General features: G+C 53.0%; 1 protein-coding gene across 1 annotated transcript; it reads right to left on the minus strand.

The window, feature by feature from the left end:
- Positions 1-7,360: 7,360 nt before the first annotated feature.
- SKIDA1 (SKI/DACH domain containing 1) lies at positions 7,361-13,662 on the minus strand. The gene is given in 2 exon segments (XM_087760250.1): positions 7,361-10,252; positions 10,255-13,662. Coding segments are annotated over 2 exon segments (2,541 nt in total). The 5' UTR covers positions 11,014-13,662; the 3' UTR covers positions 7,361-8,470.
- Between the last annotated feature and the right edge of the window lie 785 nt (positions 13,663-14,447).

A 14,447-nucleotide genomic window follows, 5' to 3' on the forward strand; every position in this document is an offset into this window, starting at 1 on the left:
GCGCTGGGGCTGGGGGCCGCTGAACTCTCCGTTCCCCTCCGGAGCTTCCCCCCAAACCCGGTGTCATCCGTCTCCTGCGGAAAACGGGAGGAACAAATGCGGCACCGCAGGCGCTGGCGGAGGAGCCGGGCTCCGGGCTGGGGTTTTCACGGGAACCCTCGCCGCATCTGTGCGCTGGTGTTTACAGAGAGGGAGGGAGGGAGGGAAAAGGGAGGGAGAAAGGCCTCGGGAAAGGCAGGAGCCTCTTTTAAGTCCGCTGATGAGGAATTGCTGCCGGGTATCCTCCTTTTTGCCCCACGAGCAATGCAAACACGTATAAAGCTTCCCAACTTTCAGGTGTGTTTTAAAAAGTTCACCTCCTTCCAAGCCTCTCGGAGCAGCTCGCTGTTCCGGGACGGAACAAACACCGCCGAGTGGTGTGCGTGGAGGGCAAGAGATACCGGCGATTATCTGGAGAGCCTTTCTATTTATCGGCCTCTACGCAGCCAGATAGGGAAATAGAAATGTTGACGGGCTTGGTGAATGGCAGGGCTTGTGTAGAATTAATACATTTTACAGGCTCCTTTACGGGAGAAGGATACAGAAATCATAATGGAAATAATGAGATTTTACTAGCAAAATTTGTAAACCCCAGGAAACCATTTATAAACTTCCCCTAAAATGTAAGAGAGACTGCGAGATCACAGCCGGGGAGATCTGACATTATTTTATAGCGCGTATTAAACGCCGTTCTCTCTTTTCTTCTCCCACATCATTTAGCATGAACATCTTTTTCCCCCCGGCGAACTTAGCCAGATTTTGACGGGGACGATTATGTCATAGCGGGAAACAACCTGAAAATCCTTCTTCTACTTATAACGTGCTACTTCAACCATCGGCAGCAGACAGAGTAAAGTTTTTCAAATGGTCTGGAAAAGCGTACACGGAATAGCACGTTATCGCCATTTACCCTTACGCAAACTGTCACGTCCACGAAAATGGAAATGATCATTTCCAAGAGCGAGCGACCCCTTTTTTTGTCCTTTTTTTTTGGTGCAGTTTACTGGATGATACTTCTGGGTTCGCCGTTGTCTCGGGCAGCTTACCCCCGCGTCCCGGGAATACAAAAGCGTCGCGGGTAAATATAAAACATATGTTCGCACAGGTTATGTGGCAGTTTTAACACTCGCAGCCCCGTTCACACGCATCTCCACCGACGCACAAAGACGCTGGAAATGCCAGCGAACGCGGCGGCCTCGGGGCGGCCGGGGCCGCTCGGGCGGGAGACGGGCCCGGAGGGCAGCGGCTCGGCCCGCCGGCAACGAGGAGCCGAGGCCGGAGGCCGGAGGCCGGGGAGGGCGGCCCCGGGCCGGGCCGGGCCCCGGGCGGCGAGGGGGCGGCCCCGCCGCTCCGCCGGGCGCTGCCGGTGCGGCAGCTCCGCCATCAGCAGGGCTTCTCCGAGGCTCGGTTTGTTTGTTAGTTTATTTATTTTGCCCGGGAAGGTAGAGAAAGGGGAATGACAGGATGAAATATAATACGAAGATGTGAAGTGACCCGGGTGGCAGCTGAAGGCGAGGGTTTAGCCGGGACGTGTTTCCCAGCTAAACTCGGCGCTGCTCTTTGGGGAAAACCAAACGCAGGTTGATGGAAACATCCTGCTTTGAGGGAAATGGACTGCACAGCCCGGCCTCGCTGCCCCGACACTGCTAATCAGCCTGGAAAAGCCCTGCGAGCGCCAGTCCCGGGGACGAGGGAGCCGCGCATCTGACACGTTTGCAATTCAATCCCGGTCCTGAAAGGCAGTTTGCAAAATCGCTGCGCCCCGAGGGGCAGGGCTGGGGCTGCGGCGGCCCCTCCGCGGCTCGGCACGGCTGGCCCCGCCGGGAGACCCGCGACCCCCGCCGCCTGCAGAAGGGGCGAGCGCGGAGGGGAAGCCGACAGATGTGGGCTGTGCAGAAATCCGTGAAACAAGTGCTCTAAACCCGGGGGGATTTCTCCTAATAGCGAAATCAGAGGGGGAGAGATTTCAGGGAAGAGAATAGCCCGATATAAGTTTCTGGAGTGGAATTTACATTTCATCGCGGTTTGTATTTTATAATATGCAGGCACGTGCAGCGGGAGGCGTTCCGGTGGAACGGCGTCTCATCTTCCCGCGGCGGGGCCGGCCCCGCGTCCGCTGCCTCCCCCCGCCGGGGCCGGGGGCCGCCAGCCCGCGTTTGGGGAAGTTCATTGCGGCTCCCCTGCCCCCCCCCCCCCGCCCCTCCGGGACTGGGGGAGCCGCGGCCGGAGGTGCCGGCTCCTGTTTATTTGTCTAAGGGGGACGGCGGCGAGGGAGGCCGAGGGCCGCTGGCGGGGCGGCCCCGGCCCCCCTCGCCGGGTGGACGCGCCCCTCGGCGGGGCCGGGGCACCCCGGGCTGCCGGCCGGGGCGCTGCGGGGCGGGCGGGCGGCGCGGCCGGTAACAAAGGCGGGGAGCGGCCCCTGCACGTGTGCGCTGCCACGGCGGGGCCGCGGGCTGGGCCCTGCGCCGGCAGAGGCGGCCGGGGCCGCTGCGGGGCCGCTCCGCGCCGCCGCGTCCCGGGCTGCCGGGCCGGGAGAGGGGGGCCGCCCGCCGCGCCGGGCTGCCGGCGCTTCTCCGCTCCGAGGGGACGACGCTGCAGCCGCGGCCGGCGCAGGGCCGGCCCGCGGGGCGTCCATGTTAGCGCGGCGGCCGCCGCACGCCCCGGCCCCCGCGCGGCCCGGCCCGGCCTCGCACCCCCGGCCCGGCCCGGCCCGGCCCCGCCGCGCCCCCGGCCCCGCCGCCCAAAGGTCAGCGCGGCTGGTGCCGGCTTTTCGCTGGGGGCCGCATTAGCGGAGCGGCCATTTACTGCCCCCGGATTGCACCGGAGACCGGGTTAGCCCATAAAGCCATTCACACTCAACAATGGGGATTTTCTCAACAATTAACAAGAAACAACATAATAAAGCCATTTACAAAGCCCTCGCTATTTACTATAAATTAGCCACTCTTTAAGAGACCAGTGCGTAATTTCACACGCTTTACAGCCCCGACTGCATTTTAGACGCAAGAGCAAACAGCCCTGTTGCACTTTCTGCGCTGACCCCGCTCCCCGTCCCCTCCCCGGGCCGGCTCCGCGGGGGCGGAGGGCGCACGGCCTCCGCCGGGCCCCCAGGCCTCCCCCGGCGCCCCCAGGCCTCCCCCGGCGCCGGGCCCGGCCCGCGGCCCCCTGCCCGCCTGCCCGCTGCGGCCCGGGGCCGCCCCCGCCGGCCCCTCGCCCGGCAGCTGCCCCGCGGAACCACCGCGGGCTTCCCCCCGTGGCTCTTCCCGCGGCCGCGGGCCCCCCGCGCACGGAGAAGGCAGGGCGGGAGGCGGCGGGGCCGGGGCCGCGCCACAGGAGAGCCCGGGAAGATGGACGCCCCGGCGGAGGAGCCGGAGGCGGGGAGCGGGGTGGGAGCCGCGGCCCCGCCGAGAGGCCGCTTTGAAGTGTGGGAGCCCCCGGGGGCCCCGCAGGCCGCCGCGCCGCCCCCGCCCGGCCGCGGGGAGCCGCTCCGGGAGCGGGGGAGCCGGGCCGGGGTGCCGGGGGGAGGCCGTGTGGCGCCGGGCAAGATGGCGGCCCGAGGCGCGCTGTCCCCCGGGCCCGCCGCGCAGGGGCCGCCCCGCCGCCGAGCAGGCCCGCCGCTCGAGGGCCGCCGCTCCTCCCGCGCCCCGGCCCCGCGCCCTTCATTTTTTTAATCTCCCTGGCCTCCTTTTTTTTTTATTTTTATTTTTTTTTAAATTTCCAGGCGGTGGCTGGCGAGGCCGCGAAGCGGCGGCCAGCGGAGGCAGCGCCGCGCGGAGCAGGGCCGGCGGCGGCGGCGGCGGCGGCGGCGGGGCTCCCGCCGGCCTCCCCCCTGTTTACAAACACAGCTGTTGGCGTATATTTGCAATGCTAAGGATAAAGCCACCAGCAGCGAGGAGCAAACGAGAGATGGTGCGGGAGAGGGGTCCTCGGCATCTGGAAAGGACAGGGCGCCTTGTTTTTGAAACTGTCAATTCTCCCAACCCCTATTGTGAGCGCTTCATGCAAAACATCTCGGGCCTTTTAAAGCGGGGGCTTGTGAGGCCGCCTCGGAGTGAAAGGGAGAAGGGGAGAGAGAGGGGCCCAGGGCACGGCAAATAATTATATCAGCGCAGTGGAAAAATGCAACGTGGAAGGCCCGAGCGCGGTTCGCTGTCCCTGCCCGGGAGGGCCGCGGGCAGGCCGCGGCGCTCGGCGCCAGCCCCAGCCGCCCTGCGGCCGCCGGCCCCGCGCTCAGCCCCGGGGCCCGTAGGCCCCGCTTTCCCGAAGCGCGGCTGCGGGGCTGAATGGCAGGGGAAGGGGTAATGCCTGCGGGCGTGACTTCAGCAAGGTAGATCCCGATGCCTCCCTCCTTATTTTGCGAGCCAGGGCTTTTGATTTGCAGGCGCTCGCCCTCCTTTTGTACTTCCAAGCTGACCAAATAGATCCCAGGATGAGCCATTACGTCCTCTTTCCAGCAAGCCTCTCAGCCATAAAAACCACAATTAACAACGTTATCCGTGTTCCATGTTCTCTAACGCGCTGCATATGTAGAATATTTTCCTGCAGATTACCGCCGTGTGCCGAAAATGCCACTTTTTTTACCCCTCTCTGTCTCGACCGCTCGCACGTATGAACAGTGACAAACACAAACGTGATAGCATTGCTCTCATTTCTGCAGAAACTTTAATTTATTGGCAACTAAATCTGTTAGAGGAAAAAGGATCAGAGACCATGTAAAAAAAATCACCAAGTGAATTGATTGAACAGCAAACTTCATACAACAGCTACCACTATTTTGCATTATTGCTAGTAGTGGCGTTTTAAATAAACAACCGGTAAAGAGATTATCCCACTGTAGTCAAGTAAGTGTAGGTTATAGAACAATCACTTCTTAAAGTAAATTGTTGTAAATGGCAAGTTACATCTTTTAAGGCAATATACCTCGTTGCCGAAGGCATTACACGTGTTCCCTTTTTAATGCTCTAGAGAATTAAACACAGTCCAAAACTTTCTTTTGTCTTCCATCTGGCAGCAGAAATCTTCCCAATAAATTTACTGGTGAACTCTACTTGTGGCAAATACCTATGGAGTATAGTCCATAAAGTACACGCGCTTCCCTCGGTTGCTTTTTCCTCTAGAAAATTCTGTTGATTTTTGTGTACACCAAGAACTGGAAAATGGTGGCGATTCATTACTAATACATTTTAAGTTTTACCTCCTGTAAACATTGCAACAAAATGGTAACCTGGCTCACTTGAACAACCTTTGTTTTTCCTCGTTATCAGAACTTACCTTTATGGGAGAAAATTGGTTATTTTTGCGTAACTCAATGATATGACTTTATATTATTAAGGCTGAAATGATAATGAACTCTGCTCGCAATAATAATTACAATGCCATCAGAAACAGTTACCAAACTACCAGAACTGGACAGAATACCTTTTTTTTTCCCCTCTTTTTTTTTTTTTTCCCCCCAGTGAGTTATTGTACCTGGCTAATTTCTCCAACGGTAGTAAAACCACGAATGTCCTTGTTAGTGGCTTGCACTAAACTGAGGTGTACACGTGTGAAAATTATTTGGCTGTTTAACTTCTTGCCGTTTGATGTTGCCTGCGTGGCGGGGAGCCCGGCAGAGCAGCCTGCCCGGGGATGCCCGGTGGGTGCTGGGCCCGGGGCGCCCTGGGCCCCGCTCCCGGGCCTGGAGCTGCCGGGCCGCTGGCAGGGCTGGGCGCCATATTTCACGTCCTCAACTCTGCAGAGTCTATTTGGTATAAATTTATGCTTATTCCTCCCCCTGCCCCCCTCCCAGGATTATTTCGGGAACCTGAAAAGGCACCTCTGTAATTTACAATTCCTGGCCAAATCAGCATATCTCTAATTGGAAGTAAACAGGGTCAGGGGATGGAGTTACTTTGAAAGTAATACGTTGTTTAATTGACAAGGCAAAAGTTTAAGTTTCAAGTTTGCATATTGCACCTTTGTAGCTTTTGGGTTTGGCTCTTTTTTTTTTTTTTCCCTGATTTTCTTTTTTCTTTTTTTTTTTTTTTTTTTTGTTGGTCAAGGGAAGACCTTTGTCGAGCAGACACGGCTTTCTGACAGAGCGGGGGGCTTTCCTGAGCAGTACATTTTGTACGTATTTACAGTTCTCTGGAAATAAGGCTGTAATCTGTGCAGCTCTAAACATACGAATGTAAACATTCATCTCAGAACAACTTCAGTAAGCAGATTTTTCATGACCATCGTAATTTCAGCAGAGCGGTTAAGTATGCAATGCACCTTTTGCAATTGGCAGTTTAAAGTGATGTGTGTGTGAGTGTGTGTGTGTATGTGTGCGTGTGTGTGTGTGTGTGTGTGTGTGTGTGTGTCTGTGTGTGCATGCAGGGGGGAAGGGTAACTCCACTGAAAGGCAATTGTTTACTCTTTCTAAATATATTTGGCTGCAGGTATTCTTAGACTAGGCCTTTTACGAGGAGAGGAAAACTACGGTGTGGATATAGTAAACAGAGCTGAAATCAGTCAGTGACTGCTTGGAATATTTAGAGACACGAGGGGTTGGGAGAGGGCATCACAAAAGGCAGGAATTAAAAAATTGAAACCCAGGCAGTGGATTGCCATCAGAAATGTTGACTTTGAGTCACACGGTAAACATTACATTGTTGCTTTGTTTTCCTTTTTTTGATTTACGATAAATTATTCTCCCGGGATTGATCGATGAGTGGAATCCTTAAAATTTAATTTGGGGATGATCTAGTATAAATAAAATGCTAATCCGAAGAAAGAAACCAGCAATTATTCATCCTAAACTCTGCTGATTCAGCAACTCAATTATAACTGCCTTTCTCAAGCTGCAAACTTTTCAGGCTGTTTTCAGAGTTGCTGTACCCGTCCTCCCCCCGCAAGAGAGACCTTCCCCCGTCCTCAGCTCTGCCTCCACCTCGGCCTCCAGCCTTTCTCTCTTTTTTTTTCCCCCCCTTCTCTTTCTTTTCGAGGGGCTGGGGGGGAGGGAGGGAAACAGTTAACCTCTTGAAGCGTATTTCCTCCAAATAAAAACAGTGAACTTACAAACGGAGAGGAAACCACGGATAACTCTGCAATAACTCAAAGTGTATGGAATCAGGATTTTTTTTTAAACAGTGTTTTTAATTGAAAATAAAGCTAAAGCATGCTTTTCAACAGTGCAAATTTCCATAATTTTGATTTACTGCTTCCATCATCACAATATATTATACCAGCATGTCTTACCGAGGGCTAGACTCTAGAAGTCTGCCTGTTCGACTATTTCGATATTAAGTGCAAATATAGATAATTGCCTCTGATTGTCACGTGCAGTAGAAATGTTTCTGCTACATAGAGAGGATGGCATGGCAAAAAAAAACCCCACGACAACAAATTTCAAGAGATGAGGATAGAACCGGGAAGTGTAACACGGTTGAAACGCCTGAGTTTTGGTGCCAAAAAGCTATGAATAACACGGTCTTCTCATTTTGTGTATTCTTTCCACTTACGGCCTCTCGTTTCACTTTCTGTGTTGTATTTACTGCTTTGCTATTTCCTCCAGCCAGCGTGAGGGGCTGGACCATAAATTGTACTGCTAGCCGGGCAAATATTTTAGTTGCTTTGCAAGTTTGTAAGGGGCATGTTCAGACCACAACTTAAGTATGACATTAGTGGGTAACAGTAACCTTATTTAAGACCTCTGGGTGAAACAAAAAGGCTTCCCAATTTGAAAGAGTGGCTGTACAAGTAAAAAGACACCCTTTTACCAAAAATAGAATTCCACATTTATTTACTGGTTTCAGATGAGGCAGCTTTTCCCAGCGCTGGGGTCGCGGGCCGACCCCAGCCTTTCCAAACCAGAGAAAAAGGAGTAAGTGCAACTGCTCTTCGAAAAAGACACCCCTGCACCCGAAAACAAAGCTCCCGAAAAGTAGGCTGCTGCCACATTGAATTATAGTGAACCCTTACTGTGCAACCATGTAACTTAACAAACTTTAACTGAATTAACAGTTAGACTTCCATTTTCGAAATCTAGTGCATAAATTTAATGGCTCATTCTAATATTTATTATTCAACCTTTTGACATTTATTTGCAGCAGTTGAATTGAGGTACTGGTGCATTATTAGCATTTAAACAGTAAAGTGTTCCAGCTCTACCATAATAACTGAGTTTAACTTGAGTCTTTAGCCTGAAGTACTCTGTGGAATGTAACAAAAAAAAAGACCCCAAAAGCAACAGAACCAAAAAAATAAAAAAAAAAACAAACCAAAACAAAAAACCACTGTCGTAACGGTCAAGAAAACAGTAATCCGGTTTCTGTCTTCACAATGTGATAAAACAGGATTCCGAAAGTGTGTATAGCATTAATGGGCTTGTACAAACCATCCTGCAGAGTTTAAAAAAAACGTCAGAAAGTTAAAGGTGGTTCAAGAAAATATTTTCCAAACTATTTTATTAATTAAATTTCCTGAATTTGTGGCTAGGTGGAAGAGGTATTGCAGAACCGCCCAGCTGCCATTTCCATACAGGATGGGCCTTGTGAGGTGGTTGGGAATCCTTAGTGGTGTTTAAGGAATAAGCTGGCAACAAATCCCCATCATTGCCAATAATTAGTGATGGTGGACAGGGAAAATTTGCCATGAAATTAAATGGCCTTTTCACTGCTGATGCTACATTGCTGGCTACCCTTTTGCGTCTATTGTTAACTGTAAAATCATCCAGTGTTCCTTCGTGTGTCTCGATTTTACCTGTAGGACGTGGGCTTCGAGCTGATTTCAAATTTGGTTTGACTGGAGGAGTCTGCAGTACAGGTCGCTTTCCCAAAACCAGTGTCCTGTAATTTTTTCTCACCCTTGCTCCAAATTTATACTCCCCATCCTCAGGTTTTGGAGTACCTAAAGTGCATGAGAGGACCTGACTCTGAGTCAGCGGGTTTAAGGAAGTGGTTTCTTTCTCAGTGCATGCAGAATCTTCCTTGGCTGTTAATAAAGCGTCCTGGTTATTACTCTCAGTCACACCGTAAAACTCATCCTTAGTATCATTGCACTCACACTTTAGCTTATGTGTTGTAAGGTCAGGCTCATACTCGTCGTTCGCACTGCTGTCCTCTATTTTGATTTTAATGCTGTGCAGGAATGGCAATGCCTTATTGCCTGTATCAGTGCACTGGAGCTCAGCTGCTGCTGCTGCCCCTGGAGAAGCAGCATCCTCCTCAGGATCAGTTTGTAAAGAGGGCAAATCCGTGGCAAATTCAATACAATGAGGGATTTTGGAATCTTTCTCTGAATTTGCTGCCGCTGATGAAAAATCATTATTTAAGAACCTAGCAGCTATTGTATTGTTATCTGCACGGTGTGTAGTAGTTGCTTGAAGGCATTTCCTTGCCTCTCTGAGTATTCTTTGTTGTGGAAATGCATTGTTTGTCTTTGGGCTAGGTGAAGAGGCCCCCTTTGCAACACAGTTAATTGTTAGGTCAGTACTCTTGGCATTATTGGAAAATTCAGAGTGTGGGAATGTGATCTCGGATACCCTATCATCTCTTATCTCCGCGAAGCAGCTCCCCAGGCCGCCGGAGCAGCGCAGCGCCGGGGCGGCGGGAGCCCAGCCGGGGCGGCCCCACTCCTCCGGCAGCTCCGGCTTGACTCCGCCGGCAGCGCCGCGGAGGGCGGGCAGCCCGCCGGGCTCCGCCGGGGCCGGGGCCGGGGCCGGGGCCGGGGCCGGAGCCGGGGCCGGGGGCCGGGGGGCGGCGGCGGCGGCCAGATGGTACAAGAAGTTGGCGTGGACCACGCCGGGCGGGCTGCAGAAGCTGGTGCGCCTGAAGCGGATGCTCTGCACCGAGACCTGGCTGGAGACCGAGCTGGAGTCGGAGTCCGAGGTGCTGTCCTCCTCCTCCTCCTCCTCTTCCTCCTCCTCTTCCTCCTCCTCCTCCTCCTCCTCCGAGCTGCCCTCGCTGGAGTCCGAGGCGCCGCTGCCCTCCTCGTCCTCCTCCTCCTCCTCGTCCTCCTCCTCCGAGCTGCCCTCGCTGGAGCTGGAGAGGCTGGAGCCGCAGTCCGAGTCGTGGGCGGCGCGGCCGGAGCAGCAGCTGGACTCCGAGTCGCTGCTGCCGCTCTCGGGGAAGGCGGGCGGCGGCGGCGGCGGCCCGAAGCCGCGGGGCAGCGGCAGCGGCAGCCGCGGGGCTCCGCGGGGCCGGCAGGGCCGCGGCGCGGCCAGGGGCCGGCGGGCGCCGCCGGGGGGCCCAGGGCGCCGGCGGCGGCGGCCGCCCCGTGGCGGCGGCGGCGGCAGCGGGCGGGCAGGGGCGGGGGGCCGGCGGCCGGGAGCCGCGGCCGCGCCGCGGCGGCGGCGGCGGGCGGGGGGCGGGCGGCGGGCGGGCGGCGGGCGCGGAGGGGCGCGCAGCTGCCCGCCGCCGGCGCCGTTTCATAGTTTACGGGGGTTTTGCAAGGCGCCCGGGCGATTTCTGGGTAGCTGTGGCCAGTGTATTTACTAAAAATGTGAGGTAGATGAGAGGCCGGTAGCAGGGCTGTGTCCCCCGGACGCAAGGCTTTCCTCCTGACGGGCAGCAGGGGCCGGGGCGAGGCGTTCAAGCCCAGCCAAAGTTTGTTCTCCTTCCAGAAGCCGGAGAAGGGGTCGGCGGGGGAGAGCTCCGGCCGCAGGTCGGTGGCTGACAGCGCCCGGCTGATTCTCCTCCGTTTCGTCTTAAGGACCCGCTCGGTTTTGCAGGATGTGTACAGGGCTTCCACGTCCTCTCTGGAGATCAGGGTGCATTTGGCGGCGTGGAAAGCGATGGAGTTGATGGCTTTGAGTTTCCTCAACTCCTCCAGGTCGCAGTGATGCTTTTTTACTTTTAAATGATCCATTCGCTTGTGCACGGTAGTTCGCGGGATGTTTTTGAGCAGGTCTGTAAAAACCTGGGAGAGTGCAAACATTTGCTTTCCTTTAATGATGAGGTAGCCGAGCCTCACGCCATCCACCTCTTCAAAACCCGACTTCAGGTCTCCCATTTCGTGAATTAAATTATTCCCAGCATTTGCAGAGAGAGAGAGAGAGATGGGGAAAAAAAAAAAAAAAAAAAAAAAAGAAAAAGCCACACACACACAATCCTCAGCCAGATGCTGTATTTGTCTCAAGGCATCCTGCTAATAAAATATAATAAAGGCTGTTATTCCTGGTGAATGAAGTGCCAAACTTTAGACAAAATTAAAAAAATAAATTAAAAAAATACCGTGAGGCTACAATCAATATATAATCTTAAAAATCAGGTTTGCCAAAGTGTTTCTCTAAGTTGCTGCTGAAGATCAGTACCTGTTCCCTTTCATTCCCTGCTTTTCCATTGGAAACTATGATAATGGAATGTGAAGGGAGGAAGAGAAAAGAAATGCAGCTGCTATTCCCGCCGCTGCTTTAGCTACAAATAAAATGACAGAGTGAAGTGAGCTCGTCCGGAGACACCTTCATCAATTAATTCCCCTAAAGCCAACGCTGATTGGACACTCCTGACAGGTGATGCAATAAAAATTGATATTCCACCCCTTCCCCCAAAAAATCTCCCACTAATTAGCATACCCTTATACTGCCACCTCCCCTCCCAAAGTAAATAATACAGTTAGTATATAAATCTTTCTATTAAACAATCCGAGCTCCAACACACTCAGACCTCTCAGACTTCCTCGTCGCTAGCTGCCGAGGAAGGATTTGTACGCTTTTTCCCCTATCGTTTCGTATATTTTTAGCCTCTTTTGGACCAACGTTGCTCTTTTGTGCATGCCGTGAATTTAAAGGACATAAGTCTGATCGTAGCGATGGAAAATCCTTCGGTAACGTAGCCGCTTTAAACTAGCGTTTTATTCTGCATTGTGTGGAAAATGAAGCTTAGCGAAAACGTGCAGAACAGCCTGGTATTTCCCTTTCTGAGGCTCCGAAGTTAAATGCTCGGTCGTTAACGAGAGGGAATACTTACATTTTCGAGTTTCTCTTGATTTTCCTCTTCTGCTTAATTAGCTTTTTACAGCCGGGGACTAAGGTTATTTTGCTGCCTGAATATTCACGGGTTCCTGCACCGAGATACTGTAACACTTTTAACTGAAATTCTGCCTGTAATATTGCGGGAGGGGGGAGGAGGACGTGGGCTCACGTCAGACCCATAACAAAGCATAGATAAGCCAGAAATGTATACACTTTTCACAATTAACCGTGCTGGATCACGAGCTGGAATGTCCTATAGTCCCAGAGCCCACGTCAGGATTCCTGCGTGCTGATTGCTTCCAGCAGAGAAAGGAGAATGTAAAATATCCAAGGTGCTTCCAAGAGCCTTTACGTAATAACAAAAAAGTGCTGGCACACACAATGTACGGTATTGCAACGGGCTAGGATGCTTCTGGCTCGCAGTTTGCATGTTCCGCTCGGAGTAGCCCTGCCGCAGCTTTTTGATGTTCCATTTATAGCAGCCCCTTAAAATCAATTTGAAGAAGCAGCCTGAAGGTTTAACCTCTTCTTAGGAACGTTAAATTATTCGAGTGTCAGGAGCGAGGGTTTCGCAAATGTTGCGATAGCTGCGTGCCTCTCCCTTGTCACGTTAAAATGATGCTGCTTGCGGTTTGCACGTTAGGCGCCGCAAAAAAAAAAAAAAAAAAAAAAATCACCAATCTCTGCCGTGCATCCAGTGTTCCGCTGGATACAAACACGGGCACTTTTATGTATCACTGCACATCCAGAATCAGACGTATCCGTGAGATTAATGAGACATCTCATATTTCTGGGACTTGGCAAAAAATCGACGGAGGAAAAAAAAAAATTAAAAAAAAAAAAAAAGCTTCAATCCCAAACGTCAATATCCACTCCGCGTATTGGCAATATGGTGCGTGGAGTTCGTGTTACCCCGTCAGGTAGAGCTAAAATAAAGCGCATAATCACTCTGTAAAAACGCCGCTTTGCATGCCAAGGCGAAATGCAGGCGAGCCCCCAGTTTCGCAGGAATTCTAGAGAGAAGTGGGAATTTGGAGGAGTGCATCCGGGAATGGAGGAAGTCTATTCAAGGGAGCCTCTAACTCGGAGGGCTGAGATTTGAAAAGTCAGCCCTGGACTACTGTTGCTCTCAGCGCAGATGTAATCGCCGCTGTTCAACTTAATCCATGTGTGTGCGACCCGCGATGCCTAGTTCTTCCCTTTGAAACCTAGGGATAGTATTCCCATCCGAGAAAGCAGAGCTACGGCAAATTACATTTTGTCCCTCGAATTAGAAAAGGATCATTGAGTGGATCTCGTGATATTTCAGCCTTTGAACGTAACCGAGAGGCAGCAGTGAACAATGCCTCGGCAGAGCTAAGACCGTCCGCGGAGTTCGCCTTCCCTCGCCTCGCATCTGGATCCCCCAGCCTCGCCTTTCTCTTTCTCGCCCGGCTGAGAGGCACCCTGGTACATGCTGGGGCTGAAAGCAAAGTTTCGAGAGAAAACAGCTGCTGGCGCTAAAAAGAAATCATCGGAGTCTTTCTAGAGCTAGAGACAATAAGGTCGTTTAAAAATTCCTCCTGATGTACTTATACGCTGCCAACACCCCCACCCCCTCCCCACTGCTCTCCTCCCCCTGCTTTAAGGTTAAGGCTATGGAGTCAACAGTAAAGGAACAGTAAACTCCGAGAAAGCCGCTCGGAAGACGTTACCACCCCCCCCGATGGGCTGAAAAGTCCTTTATTTGCCAGGTAGCCCAGCGGGGCCGGGTTCCCGTGGAAATCCACGCGTGCGTTGGCAGGCAGGGAGCCGCGGGCACCCGCGCCCCGCCAGCGGCAGCCTGGCAGCGGGGCTCGGCAGCGAGCTAAAAACCGCCTTATTTTTCCCTGCTTCTATTCCGGCGCTGCCCGAGGTTTAAAACTAGCAGGGGCTCCCGGGCAGACCTCGGTGATCCCAAAGGTGCGGCCATGAGCGGCGGGGCCGAGGCGGAGGAACCCACCAGGAGCCTTGGGAAATGTCAGGCGCCCAACCTACACATCCCCACCGTATACTTACACACACTTTCGGTTGCGTATCTTTCTCTGCATCTCACACAGAGACCTCTGTTTCTCTACTTCTCCATCGGGTTTTTTTGTTTGTTTGTTTTTTGTTTTTTGTTGGTTTGGTTTGAGGGTTTTTTTTGTGCTTTCCCTTGGCCATCAGCACACGTTGTGTATCCGGGGTCACCTTCAAGCAGGCTGGGGGGAGATCCTGAGAAAGAGCCGGCGGAGGCCCCTTGCACACGCACACGCACATTAAAGGCAGGGGACTTGAAAATGGATTTGCACGCACACAGGGGATTGCGATCAATAGCCACCAACGTTTATGGCTTAGATTGTTAACGTGAAAGCTGGCCAAAAGAAGGAAAATGAAAAATTAAAGGTGTCTGGTATCAATTACATGAAAAGTTATGCAATAATTTACTTACTGGGAGCCGGGGTGTGTGCCTGCG

The sequence above is a fragment of the Nipponia nippon genome, unplaced genomic scaffold, assembly GCF_047370975.1.
Source record: "Nipponia nippon isolate SJK-2023a ecotype South Korea unplaced genomic scaffold, ASM4737097v1 scaffold_1, whole genome shotgun sequence".
NCBI lineage: Eukaryota > Metazoa > Chordata > Aves > Pelecaniformes > Threskiornithidae > Nipponia > Nipponia nippon.